This window comes from Prionailurus viverrinus, chromosome A1 (assembly GCF_022837055.1).
Source record: "Prionailurus viverrinus isolate Anna chromosome A1, UM_Priviv_1.0, whole genome shotgun sequence".
In the NCBI taxonomy this organism is placed as follows: Eukaryota; Metazoa; Chordata; class Mammalia; order Carnivora; family Felidae; genus Prionailurus; species Prionailurus viverrinus.
Genome location: NC_062561.1, coordinates 3903774 through 3916663, shown reverse-complemented (window position 1 = coordinate 3916663; position 12890 = coordinate 3903774). Strand labels below are relative to the sequence as shown.

Below are 12890 nucleotides of genomic sequence, written 5' to 3'. Positions count from 1 at the left end.
GAGGAACTTCCATACTGTTTTCCAGAGTGGCTGCACCAGCTTGCGTTCCCACCAACAATGCAAAAGACATCCTCTTTCTCCACATCCTCGCCAACATCTGTTGTTGCCCGAGTTGTTAATGTTAGCCATTCTGACAGGTGTGAGGTGGTATCTCATTGTGGTTTTGATTTGTATTTCCCTGATGCTGAGTGATGTTGAGCATTTTTCATGTGTCGGTTGGCCATCTGGATTTCTTCTTTGGAGAAGTGTCTATTCATGTGTTTTGCCCATTTCTTCACTGGATTGTTTTTTGGGTGTTGAGTTTGACAAGTTCTTTATAGATTTTGGATACTAACCCTTTATCTGATATGTTGTTTGCAAATATCTTCTCCCATTCTGTCAGTTGCCTTTTAGTTTCCTGATTGTTTTCTTCCCTATGCAGAAGCTTTTTATTTTGATGAGGTCCCTATAGTTCATTTTTGTTTTTGTTTCCCTTGCCTCCGGAGACGTGTTGAGTAAGAAGTTGCTGCGGCCAAGATCAAAGAGGTTTTGCCTGCTTTCGACTCGAGGATTTTGATGGCTTCCTGTCTTACATTTAAGTATTTCATCCATTTTGAGTTTATTTTTGCGTACGGTGTGAGAAAGTGGTCTAGGTTCATATTTCTGCATGTCGCTGTCCAGTATTCCCAGCACCACTTGCTGAAGAGACTGTCTTTATTCCATTAGATATTCTTTCCTGCTTTGTCAAAGATTAGTTGGCCATACATTTGTGGGTCCATTTCTGGGTTCTCTATTCTGTCCCACTGATCTGAGTGTCTGTTCTTGTGCCAGTACCATACTATCTTGATGATTACAGCTTTATTGCATAGCTTGAAGTCTGGGATTGTGATGCCTCCTGCCTTGGTTTCCTTCTTCAAGATTGCTTTGGCTATTCGGGGTCTTTTCTGGTTCCATACAAATTTTAGGATTATGTGTTCTAGCTCTGTGAAGAATGCTGGTGTTATTTTGATAGGGATTGCATTGAATATGTAGATTAATTTGGGTAGTATCAACATTTTAACAATACTTGTTCTTCCTATCTGGGAGCATGGAATCTTTTTCCATTTTTTTTTGTGTCTTCTTCAATTTCTTTCATAAGCTTTCTACAGTTTTCAGTGTATAGATTTTTCACCTCTTTGGTTAGATTTATTCCTAGGTATTTTATAGTTTTTTGTGCAACTGTAAATGGGATCGATTCCTTGATTTCTCTTTCTGTTGCTTCACTGTTGGTGTATAGGAATGCAACGGATTTCTGTGCATTGATTTTATATCCTGCAACTTTGCTGAATTCATGAATCAGTTCTAGCAGTTTTTTGGTGGAATCGTTAGGGTTTTCCATATAGAATATCATGTCATCTGCGAAGAGTGAAAGTTTGACCTCCTCCTGGCCAATCTGAATGCCTTTTGTTTCTTTGTGTTGTCTGATTGCAGAGGCCAAGACTTCCAATACTATGTTGAATAACAGTGGGGAGAGTGGACATCCCTGTCTTGTTCCTGACCTTAGAGGGAAAGCTCTCAGTTTTTCCCCATTGAGGATGATTTTAGAGTTGGGTTGTTCATATATGGCTTTTATGATCTTTAAGTATGATCCTTCTATCCCTACTTTCTTGAGGGTTTTTTTTTCCAGAAAGATACTGTATTTGGTCAAATGTTTTCTCTGCATCTATTGAGAGGATCATATGGTTCTTGTCCTTTCTTTTATTGATGTGATGAATCATGTTAATTGTTTTGTGGATACTGAACCAGCCCTGCATCCCAAGTATAAACCCCACTTGGTCGTGGTGAATAATTTTCTAATGTATTGTTGGAGCCAGTTGGCTACTATCTTGTTGAGGATTTTTGCATCCATGTTCATCAGGAAATTGGTCTGTAGTTCTCCTTTTTAGTTGGGTCTCTGTCTGGTTTTGGAATCAAGGTAATGTTGGCTTCATAGAATGAGTTTGGTAGTTTTCCTTCCATTTCTATTTATTGGAACAGCTTCAATAGAATAGGTGTTAACCCTTACTTAAATGTTTGGTAGAATTCCCCTGGAAAGCCATCTGGCCCTGGACTCTTGTTTTTTGGGAGATTTTTGATTACTAATTCGATTTTCTTACTGGTTATGGGTCTGTTCAAATTTTCTACTTCTTCCTTTTTCAGTTTTGGTAGTGTATATGTTTCTAGGAATTTGTCCATTTCTTCCAGATTGCCCATTTTATTGGCATATAATTGCTCATAATATTCTCTTATTATTGTTTTTATTTCTGCTGTGTTGGTTGTGATCTCTCCTCTTTCATTCTTGACTTTATTTATTTGGGTCTTTTTCTTCTTGATCAAACTGGCTAGTGGTTTATCAATTTTGTTAATTCTTTCAAAGAACCAGCTTCTGGTTTCATTGATCTTTTCTACTGGTTTTTGGTTTCAATAGCATTAATTTCTTTCCAATCTTTATTATTTCCTCTCTTCTGCTGGTTTTGGGTTTTATTTGCTGTTCTTTTTCCAGCTCCTTAAGGCATAAGGTTAGGTTGTGTATCTGAGATCTTTCTTCCTTCTTTAGGAAGGCCTGGATTGCTATATACTTTCCTCTTAGGACCGTCTTTGCTGCGTCCCAGAGGTTTTGTGTTGTGGTGTTATTTTCATTGGCTTCCATATACTTTTTAATTTCCTCTTTAACATCTTGGTTAGCCCATTCATTCTTTAGTAGGATGTTCTTCAGATTCCAAGTATTTGTTACCTTTCCAAATTTTTTCTTGTGGTTGATTTCGAATTTCATAGCATTGTGGTCTGAAAATATGTGCGACATGATCTCAATCATTTTTTTCTTACTTAGGGTGATTTGTGTCCCAGTATATGGTCTATTCTGGAGAACGTTCCACGTGCACTGGAGAAGAATGTATATTCTGCTGCTTTAGGATTAAATGTTCTGAATATATCTGTTAAGTCCATCTGGTCCAGTGTGTCATTCAAAGCCATTGTTTCCTTCTTGATATTTTGATTAGATGATCTGTCTATTGCTATGAATGGGGTGTTGAAGTCTCCTACTATTATGGTATTACTACCAACGAGTTTATGTTTGTGATAAAGTGATTTATATATTTGGGCGCTGCCACATTTGGCACATAAATGTTTACAATTGTTAGGTCTTCTTGGTGGATAGACCCCTTGATTTTGATATAACGCTCTTCTGCATTTCTTGATACAGTCTTTATTTTAAAGTCTAGATTGTCTGATATAAGTATGGCTACTCCAGTTTTCTTTTGTTGACCATTAGCATGATAGATGGTTCTCCATCCCCTTACTTTCAATCTGAAGGTGTCTTTAGGTCTAAAGTGGGTCTCTTGTAAACAGCATATAGATGGATCTTGTTTTCTTATCCTTTCTGTTACCCTATGTCTTTTGATTGGAGCACTGAGTCCATTGACGTTTAGAGTGAGTACTGAAAGGTATGAATTTATTGCCATTATGTTGCTTGTAGAGTTGGAGTTTCTGGTGGTGTTCTTTGGTCCTTTCTAATCTTCATTTCTTTTGGTCTTTATTTATTTATGCATTTATTTTTTCACCTTTTCTCCCCTCAGAGAATTCCCCTTAAAATTTCTTGCAGGGCTAGTTTAGTGGTCACAAACTCCTTTAATTTTTGTTTGTCTGGGAAAGTTTTTATCTCTCCTTCTGTTTTGAATGACAGCCTTGCTGGATAAAGAACTCTTGGATGCATATTTTTCTGATTCAGCACATTGAATATATCCTGCCACTCCTTTCTCACCTGCCAAGTTTCGGTGGATAGGTCTGCTGCAAATCTGATCTGTCTTCCCTTGTAGGTTAAGGACTTTTTTTCCCTTGCTGCTTTCATGATTCTCTCCTTGCCTGAGTATTTTGTGAATTTGACTATGATATGCCTTGTTGATGGTCGGTTTTTGTTGAGTCTAATGGGGGTCCTCTGTGCTTCCTGGATTTTGATGACTGTCTTTCCCCAGGTTAGGAAAGTTTTCCGCTATGATTTGCTCACATAACCCTTCTACCCCTATTTCTCTCTCTTCCTCTTCTGGGACCCCTATGATTCTGATGTTCCTTTTTCATGAGTCACTGATTTCTCTAATTCTTAAATCATGCTCTTTTGTCTTAATCTCCCTCTTTTTTTCTGCTCCGTCATTCTCCGTAACTTTGTCCTCTATATCGCTGATTCTCTGTTCTGCCTTATCCATCTTTGCCACTGCGGCATCCATTTGTGATTGCAGCTCAGTTATAGCATTTTTTATTTCATCCTGACTAGTTTTACTTCTTTTATCTCCACAGAAAGGGATTCTAATCTATTTTTGACTCCACCTAGTATTCTTATTATCGTGATTCTAAATTCTGGTTCAGACATCTTGCTTGTATCTGCGTTGGTTAAGTCCCTGGTTGTCATCTCTTCCTGCTCTTTCTTTTGGGGTGAATTCTTTCATTTTGTCATTTTGAAGGCAGAAAAGGAATTAATGAGGTAGAAAAAATTAAAATTAAAAAATTAAAAACACACACAAATTGAATAGATGATGCTAGATAGTAGGTGTGTTTTGGTCTGGGTGTTGAAAGGGGCTTGAAAGATTAGAGCAAAAAGGGTAAAGAAGAAAAAAAAGGGAAATCATTTGAAAATTTGAAAAAATGAATACACTGAAGTAGACTAAAATGAAATGATGGAAGTAAAATAGAATTTGAAAAAATTTACACAAAAGTAAAAAATATAGTAAAAAAAAAGTACTTTAAATGAAAATTGAAAATAAAAATGAATTTTTCTCTTTCTGTATTCAAGAAAAAGAAAACAAATGAAAAAGAGAAAAAAAGAAAAAATAAAGAAAAGTGAATAGATGGATCTTCTAACAGACTGAAATACGACTGGAATTACTTTGTTTTCCCCTAGAAGCCAGACTATGAAGCACTTTATAATCCATAAACCAAATAGGCAGTGAGACTTCTATTCTTGAAGAGCGAGGTTGGCCCAGTTGGGCGGGCTCAGTGTAATGTCTCCGTTCTCCACTAGATGGCGCTGCTAGCCTACTGGGGTGGATTGTTGTGGCGCTTGTAGGTGCATATGCGCATGCACAGAAGTGGTGAAAATGGCGTCATCCAGCTACCCAGTCTCTAGTATCGGAAGTCTGTTCTTCCCAATCAGCAATCACACACCCATCCTCTGTCTTCAGCTCTCATCCACTCCCTGGTTTTCCACTGTCTGTGACCAGGCCCCAGGCAGTACCTCTTTTCTGAGTTTTATCTCAGATGCGGTTGTTTTCCCTGGCCTCTTACTTCCGAAGGACTGCAGCTTTGACCCATTCCGCCCCTCTGTGGGAGGGTCTCACCGAGCAATGGCAGGAACGTTTGCGGGACCCTGCTGCTGCCGATGCCCAGAGACCGTGGCTGTGTGCCAGCCCGCCCCAGAAAATGTTCGGGAGGCTTTTCAGGGATTACTGACAATCACAACACACACCTGGCACCAGGCTTCACCCTTAACGATCTTGTTCCAGCACCAGCGAATGTGGCCATTCTCTGGGGTCTGCTGGGCCCAGGTTGCCTCACAGCCTCTACCAAATCTCCTTCCAGCAGTGGAACCGCTTTTCCCCACGTGGCCTGAGAACCGCTCAAATCCCACTCTGCTCCTGGGGATTCGTCCTTCCCACCAAAGCACCGCCAGGTATGGAGCTGAGGAGTTGCAGCTTGTTTACAAGCTTGTTTACAGTCCCCTTGTTTACAGTCTTAGTGGAATTTAAGCCCTCTCCTTTCTCCCTTTTTAGTTTAGTCCCTGTGGCCGTTTCCAATTTTCCACTTTCTCTCCAGCTGTTTTTGGCAGGGAGTGCTTTTACCGTATTCTCCCCACTGTCTCCGTCCTCTCTCCACATGCAAAAGCAGCTCTCTGCCCTCCATGGCTTCTCTCTCCCCAAGTTCTCCTCTCCGTGCCGCATACCTGCTGAATTCTGTGGTCTAGGTTGTACATATTGTTGTGTTAATCTTCAGATCAGTTTTCTAGGTGTGCAGGATGGTTTAGTGTTGGTCTGGCTGTGTTTCGTGGACGCAAGACACACAAAAAACTTCCATGCCGTTCTGCCATCTTGGCGGCCTCCTGAGTCTGCTTCTCAAGGAAGTTTTCATTTATGAGTCTTGGTAATAATGTGGGAGAGAATAAGGTTGCCATTGTTTTTCAGGATAGTACAGAAAAGTGCTGGGATGAATTTAACTACTGTCTTTCTCATTACATTTTTACAGAAGCTCAGCAGGTAAATTTCACACACGTTCTGGACATTTTTTCTTTCACAAAATTGCTTTTTTTTCAGTCCTAAAAGTGATTCTTATAAGAATCCCACCCAATCTTTATTTCCAAGAGAGACAATTTTTTGTAGCAATAGAAGGACTCCAAGTGCTTGATACAATGAGAATAAAAGAAACTCTGGAGAAGGTTCTTTTGCAAAACCATATGGAAAGGAGATACTTGAATATCATACAGATGACAGAGGAATTTATAAGTCTTCGGGTTACCCTAACCGGAAAAGAGATAAAGGGTAACAATATGGTGGAAGAAAAGAGTAAGCAAAGAGTTATGAGGAGGATTTCATTCTTCCAGGAGAGTATCAAGAATTAAAAAAACAAACATTATGAAGAAGAGTCAACAAATTCAACTACTTTTTCTTACCTGCCTGACAATTTCCAGAGTAAACTTGCCAAAAGTAAAATATGCTTTTGTGGAAGTGTGTTCTACGGGATTTTGTTTTTCTCAAGAGTTCCTACGTATAAATGGATAAAGAAAATGTGATATTCATATATGCAATGGAATATAACTCAGCCATAAAAAGAAGGAAATCTTGCCATTTGCAACAATATGGATGGACCATAAGGGAATTATGCTAAGTGAAGTCAGTCAGAGAAAGACAAATACTGTGTGATCTTACGTACATGTAGAATCTAAAAAAGAAACCAAACTCATAGATACAGAGAATATACTGATGGTTGTCAGAGGCAGGAGATGGGGTTGGGCAAAATGGGTGAAGGGCGTCAAAAGGGACAAACTTCTAGTTATAAAATATCCCTAAGTCCTAGGGATACGATGTACAGCATGGTGACTAGAGTTAACAATGCCGTATTGGATATTTGAAAGTTGCTAAGAGAATAGATCTTGAATCTAACATAACACGAATCACTGAATTCTACAACCAATATTGCACTATATGGTGACTAACTAAAAGTTTTTAAAAAATAAACAGATAAAGAGCACTACATTAAAGAACTATATTCACACACACACACACACACACACACACACACACACACACACAGAGAGAAACATTGTATGTTAACTACACTGCAATTAAAATAAAAAAATAAAAGTTCTTGTCACTAGAAAAAAACTTCCGTGTGGTGATCGACATTAACTAGACTTACCGGGGGACCATTTCACAATATATACAGCTATCAAATCATTATGTTGTTCACCTGAAACTAATGTTATCTATGAATTATATCTCAATTAAGGAAAAAGTTATCACACACCTGTTACTCGAAGTTTATCTGTACCAACCACAACTTCCTTTTCATCGACAGTAAAGAGTGGCTTGCCATCCTTGGAGTTGATCTGGAAGTGTTGACTCTGGACCTCTACCATTTTGGGACCTGCACGATTCATTAAAACAGTTTATTATGAAGTATTTACGTAGTGTCGAAATCTCTTTTTACACAGGCCACATCACTCAGCAATACCAAATTACTAAATATACAAAATCCGTTACCAACAGTATTTTTAAAAAATTTTGCGATTAAACTTTTTACGTTCTGAGCCTAAATCTATGATATTATTAAAATTAATTTATGTCGAATACATGCTAATCTACAAAGCACAAATGTATGGAGGTGCTGAATCACTCACTAGGTTGTACACCTGACCCAAAGGTAGCCCTGTTTGTCAACTATACTCAAATTAAAAAAAAAAATTAAAAAGAACAAGAAAGCGTTAATCTATGTCACATAAAAGAATAAATCATTTAAAAGTGAAGTTTTTCAAGTTAAAACTAGCCAAAAGTAACATAATTTGTCTACTCAGCTTATATAAATTTGTAATCTTTTGAGTATTAGCCAACTAAGGATTTTATACTCTGAAACGTGAGGTTTGCGAAAGACCATTTTTATCTAATGTTTACTTTTGAGAGAGAGCGTGAGCGGGGGAGGGGCAGAGAGAGGGGGACAGAGGATCCAAAGCGGGCTCTGCACTGACAGCAGCCAGCCCTACGCGGGGCTCAAACTCAGGAACCACAAGATCATGACTTGAGCCAAAGTTGGACGCTCAACCGACTGAGCCACCCAGGCGCCCCATGAATGACCATTTTAAGAGTGGCTCACTTTCAAAGCATAAGAGACTCTTAAAAACAGAGAACAAACTGAGGGCTGATGGGGGGTGGGAGGGAGGGGAGGGTGGGTGAAGGGTATTGAGGAGGGCACCTGTTGGGATGAGCTCTGGGTGTTGTATGGAAACCAATTTGACAATAAATTTCATATTTAAAATAAAATAAAAATAAAATAAATAAATAAATAAATAAATACATTTGAAATCTAAAAAAGAAAAAAAAAAAAAAAAAGAACGGCTGACTTTAGTGGCCAAAGCCAGCCCAGAAGATGAATCCTACTCAGATTCTTTTACGGCGTTTTTGTCATCTTCTTCACTCCCTCCTTCTTTGTATTTCAGTGACAACAGCAACACTTTCCTGTCCCAGTTTCATCTCCTAGGTGAGCTGTGGACTCACTGCTTTAGACTCCCTTTAGACTCACAAGGTTTGGTGAGTGTTCCCACGTGCCCGGGGACCGGGGATGCTGTGCCCTCAAGAGCATATGCGACCTTGTTCCATTTCCCTTGCCCACACTCAGGCATTCACCATTTTATGTCTCTTAATTCTTTGTGTTTCCAATCTTTCTAACCCTGGAGCATAACGGATTAATCTCTCCAGAACACAGCTCTGAGCATTCGCTCAAGGAACTACACGCGTTCCCTAATTCTTTTGTAGGTGTGCTTTATATTCTTATCTGGGAGAATAAATGTACTGAGAATATGGATATCTTACAGTCTTTGAGTGTGTGTTCCTGTATCACTCCCACTACTCATTAAAGTTGAGGGATATCTAACTAGAAATTAAATAGAAGCTCTTCAGTGAATACATTAAACAGTTTTGGATATGGTCACCAACATATTCTTACGTTATTTCATTAATCAACACTGCAAAAGCCTTCATTTACCTATGTCTGTGTGTATGTGTAGGGCAGTTATAAAGTGGACCACATTTCTCTATTTTTCCTCTATGTCTTAATCTTCTTTCTCTTAAGGAAACCTGACTTTATTTTTTGGATAGTGGCCTGTATTTTTGCTCATCTGCACTTTCACCCAGACTCAGTCACTCAGGGATTCAGTGGCACCATTTATCTCTTCTGGATCACGGATATACCTTAGACATTTATCATATAAGTACTGATTTGCATTAAATGATGAATATTAAGTTATCTGAATTTAAATTGAGAGAGGGAAAAAAAAACCTGGAATAATTTCTCCTGTAAGACTTCATTGTTTAGCTTATTGGAGACTCATATAACAGTTCTAGGGGGCTTGATTAAGTAAAAAGGGTTAAACGACATGATTTTTTTTTTCTGTAACCATTGTTTCATATATGGTGACGAAATGTTCAACGAGTTTAGTTGCATAGTTTTCATGAGTAGGGAAACCATATAAACCCTTACTCAAGTCAAAGTAAATGCAGGGGCGCCTGGGTGGCTCAGTCAGTTAAGCGTCTGACTTCGGCTCAGGTCATGATCCCATGGTTTCTGAGTTTAAGCCCCGCATCAGACTCTGCACTGACAGTGTGGAGCCTATTTGGAATTCTCTCTCTCTCTCTCTCTCTCTCAAAAATAAAGATACAAACTTAAAAAAAAGAAAATGCAAAAATATGACTCTTGATCATAGGGTCATGTGTTTGAGCCCCACGTTGGGTGTAGAGATTACTAAAAAAATAATAATAATAATAAACTTTAAAAAATGTAAAAAACTGAGTGTACCACTCAGCACGTATTTATGGCATGTTTTTTTTATGTTCAAGGTTTTGTGCTAAGAACCTTGGATATATAAACAAGTGGGATATAGCTCACAACTTAGTGCGCTGAAAAGCAAAGCATATAAACCTAGTTTCAGGACAATTTGGTAAGCGCTACGATACAAGCATGGGCAGTGTTTAATGAGAACCCGGAATCCATGGTCTGTCCTTGTGGGTCAGGAATGGCACCCTGGGGAAATGATGTCTGAGCTGACCTTGAAGAAAGACTTTCCATTTCCCCAATGAAGGGAGAATGAGGCATGCCAGCTAGAGGGAAATACTAGAGGAAAGGCTCAGAAGTGAACAGAATTCCGTCTTCATTTTATTAAAAACAAGGAGGCATCGAATGTTAACTTTAAACACGTTTCCACTTCAGAAAACATCATTCCCTAGCCCATAACCACAGGGATAATCATCTCTTAAAATAACTGAGCTTCTAATTAATCTTTTAGATTTTATTAATATTCTACCTGTTTTTATGAACCTCGCTGGACACTGATTACAGCCAAGCAAATAATCTTCTTCTGCAGTGGAGCTAAGAGACGGAATTCAAACTCTACCTTGGTGGTAAAAAAAACAAGAGCTATCTGGTAAAGGAAAATTTTTAACGAGCGGCTTTGGTACAAAGAAGGAAATGAAAAATGAAAGAAATAAATAAAGGACGGTTTTAGGACCTGACTAATTAAGTTTGCGAATCGGCCGAAGGGTTTTCTCCGGTGAAAATACAACCAAGTTTTTCCTGACATACAGAATCCCTGACAGCTTGAATTGCATGTGTGATTCCCTCCTCACCCCTCTGCCTCAGTCCCGGCCCCCCAGCCTCTTCCCAGGCAGCCGGGCAGGGAGCCAGTCTATTTCGGCCTTATGCTTCCTCTATTTCTTTTGCCCACAAATGAGCAAACACATGTATCTTTCCTTCTAGCCCTTTCCTACTTCCATGAAGGTAGCCTACAACAGGTAAGCTTCTGCACTTTACTTTTATCGCTTCCAAATATGCCCCGGGAGTTACTCCGAATCAATTCATAGGCGTCTTCCTTATTCTTTTTAACAGATGCATGGTATTCACGCGGATGCACTGTGGTTATTCAACAGTTCACCCATACATCTGGATATTTAAGTAGTTTTTGAAGTTTCTTTCAAAATGTTTATTTTTGGGAGAGAGGGCGAGCGAGCGCATGCTATTGGGGGAGGGGCAGAGAGAGAGAAAGACAGAGGATCCAAAGCGGGCTCTGGGCTGTCAGCACAGAGCCCACTGGGGGGCTCAAACCCATGAGCCAGGAGATCGTGACCTGAGCCGAAGTCAGGGTGAGCCACCCAGGCGCCCCTGCCCCTTTGTCTTTTTTTGTGGGACCGGAAAGTGGATTCATTTAGGTTTTCTTCCGAACCTACTGTTTCTGGTTTGTCTTTCCAGCCACTGTAGTTGCCGGTTTTGTCTCCTCTTTAGACTTGGGTTCTTATGAAAACGTTCGGTATCCTTAAGTGGGCATCACTTGCCTCTGGGCCCACTGGTGGTATTTCAATACACTTAATTTTGGGGTTTCCTGGGGAAGTACTATTTGTTCCTCAGTTGGGGAAAAATCCAGGTGGAGTTTCTGGAAGTCTTTCCGGGTTAGAATCTGCCTGGTGCTGAAGGCACAAGTTTTGGATTTCCCCTCTGAGAGCGTGCCGGTCAGATTCTTGGCAAATGCTTGCTGTTCTACAGGGAAGAGTGGTCCGTGTCAACCCATTCACCATCGACATCCTCCCCTCACTGAGACCGGCACTTCCCCACCCATCTGTCATTCTCTTCCTCTTCTTTTGAATTCTAGAATGTCCGCTTCTGAGATGCAATCTAGCATCGAATTCTCCGTATTCTTGCACTCCTGCTTCTATCGAGGCCTCCGTAGGCTCACTCCAGGATTTGTTCTGCAACATCTGCGGATATGGTGCTCAGGAGAGCTGAACCAAAGTTCCAGATGATGTCATCACAGTTTTCTTTTTGTGTGTTTTACACAAGGCCAGATCTTGGAGGGGTCTCGGTCATAGCCAGAGGAGCTATGACCTGTCTTGGAATAGTGTTGATTGCTACTGTCATGACTTTCCTAGACCTTTGGTCAATTACAAACTTGTTGGCCTCAGCTTTGAGCAATGATGGCACACTTGGGCAGCAAACAGAAGGCTCTTGGTTATTTCTCTTTGACGGGGCTGCAGAAACCCCTGCCCAAAGGATCGAAGCTAAAGAGAAAAAGTGCATGAATTCCCACCAGTCTGGAGAAGAGGTCCCTGAGCATCACCCTTACTTCAAATCTCTTGTCAGAACTTGCTGTGTGCTTTAGTAATTTATTTGCTAACCTGGGGGGGGGGGTCACTAATCAAGTGGCTGAAATGTCAAACATGTCTGTCACTGTCCTGCTTTGGTCTCTCGAGGATATTCTTACATCCACAGCCTGTGGCGACCCTGTGCTGTGTTTGGAGCGTCTCTTCCCTGGGGCGTGCTGCACCGGAAGGTCCGCTGTCTTCAGGTTTGCAGTCACTGTCCTCTGTCTCCTTTTCCCTGGGGAAGGATTGCAAAGCAGCAATATCTAGGTAACCTCAGAGAAACATGCAGCTGGGATAACACTGGTATTTTCGACCTCACTTCTGATGTTTCTTCTGCTGAGTCCAATCATTACACCCAAAGATATCTTGGCTGCAGGTGCACTGCTGTTCCTTAATAGAGGGTCCGTGAAACTCTGCAATACTACATTCGCTTTATCCTTCTGTTTTACGTTTCTATTCTTGATATTAGTCACGCTCACGCTCTGGGTATACAAAGGCTTTTGCAGAAGCTTA

The 12890-nt window shown here is 40.2% G+C and overlaps 1 protein-coding gene across 7 annotated transcripts in view; it reads right to left on the bottom strand.

Annotated features, from left to right (window-relative positions):
* The window catches only part of SGCG (sarcoglycan gamma), a 152609-nt gene that overhangs the window by 48365 nt on the left and 91354 nt on the right, over positions 1-12890 (bottom strand). For all 7 annotated transcript variants that reach the window (XM_047864029.1, XM_047864024.1, XM_047864076.1 and 4 more), the window contains one exon: positions 7504-7623. In XM_047864029.1, coding sequence (XP_047719985.1) covers positions 7504-7623 — 120 coding nt within the window. The remainder of the gene's footprint in view (positions 1-7503; positions 7624-12890) is intronic.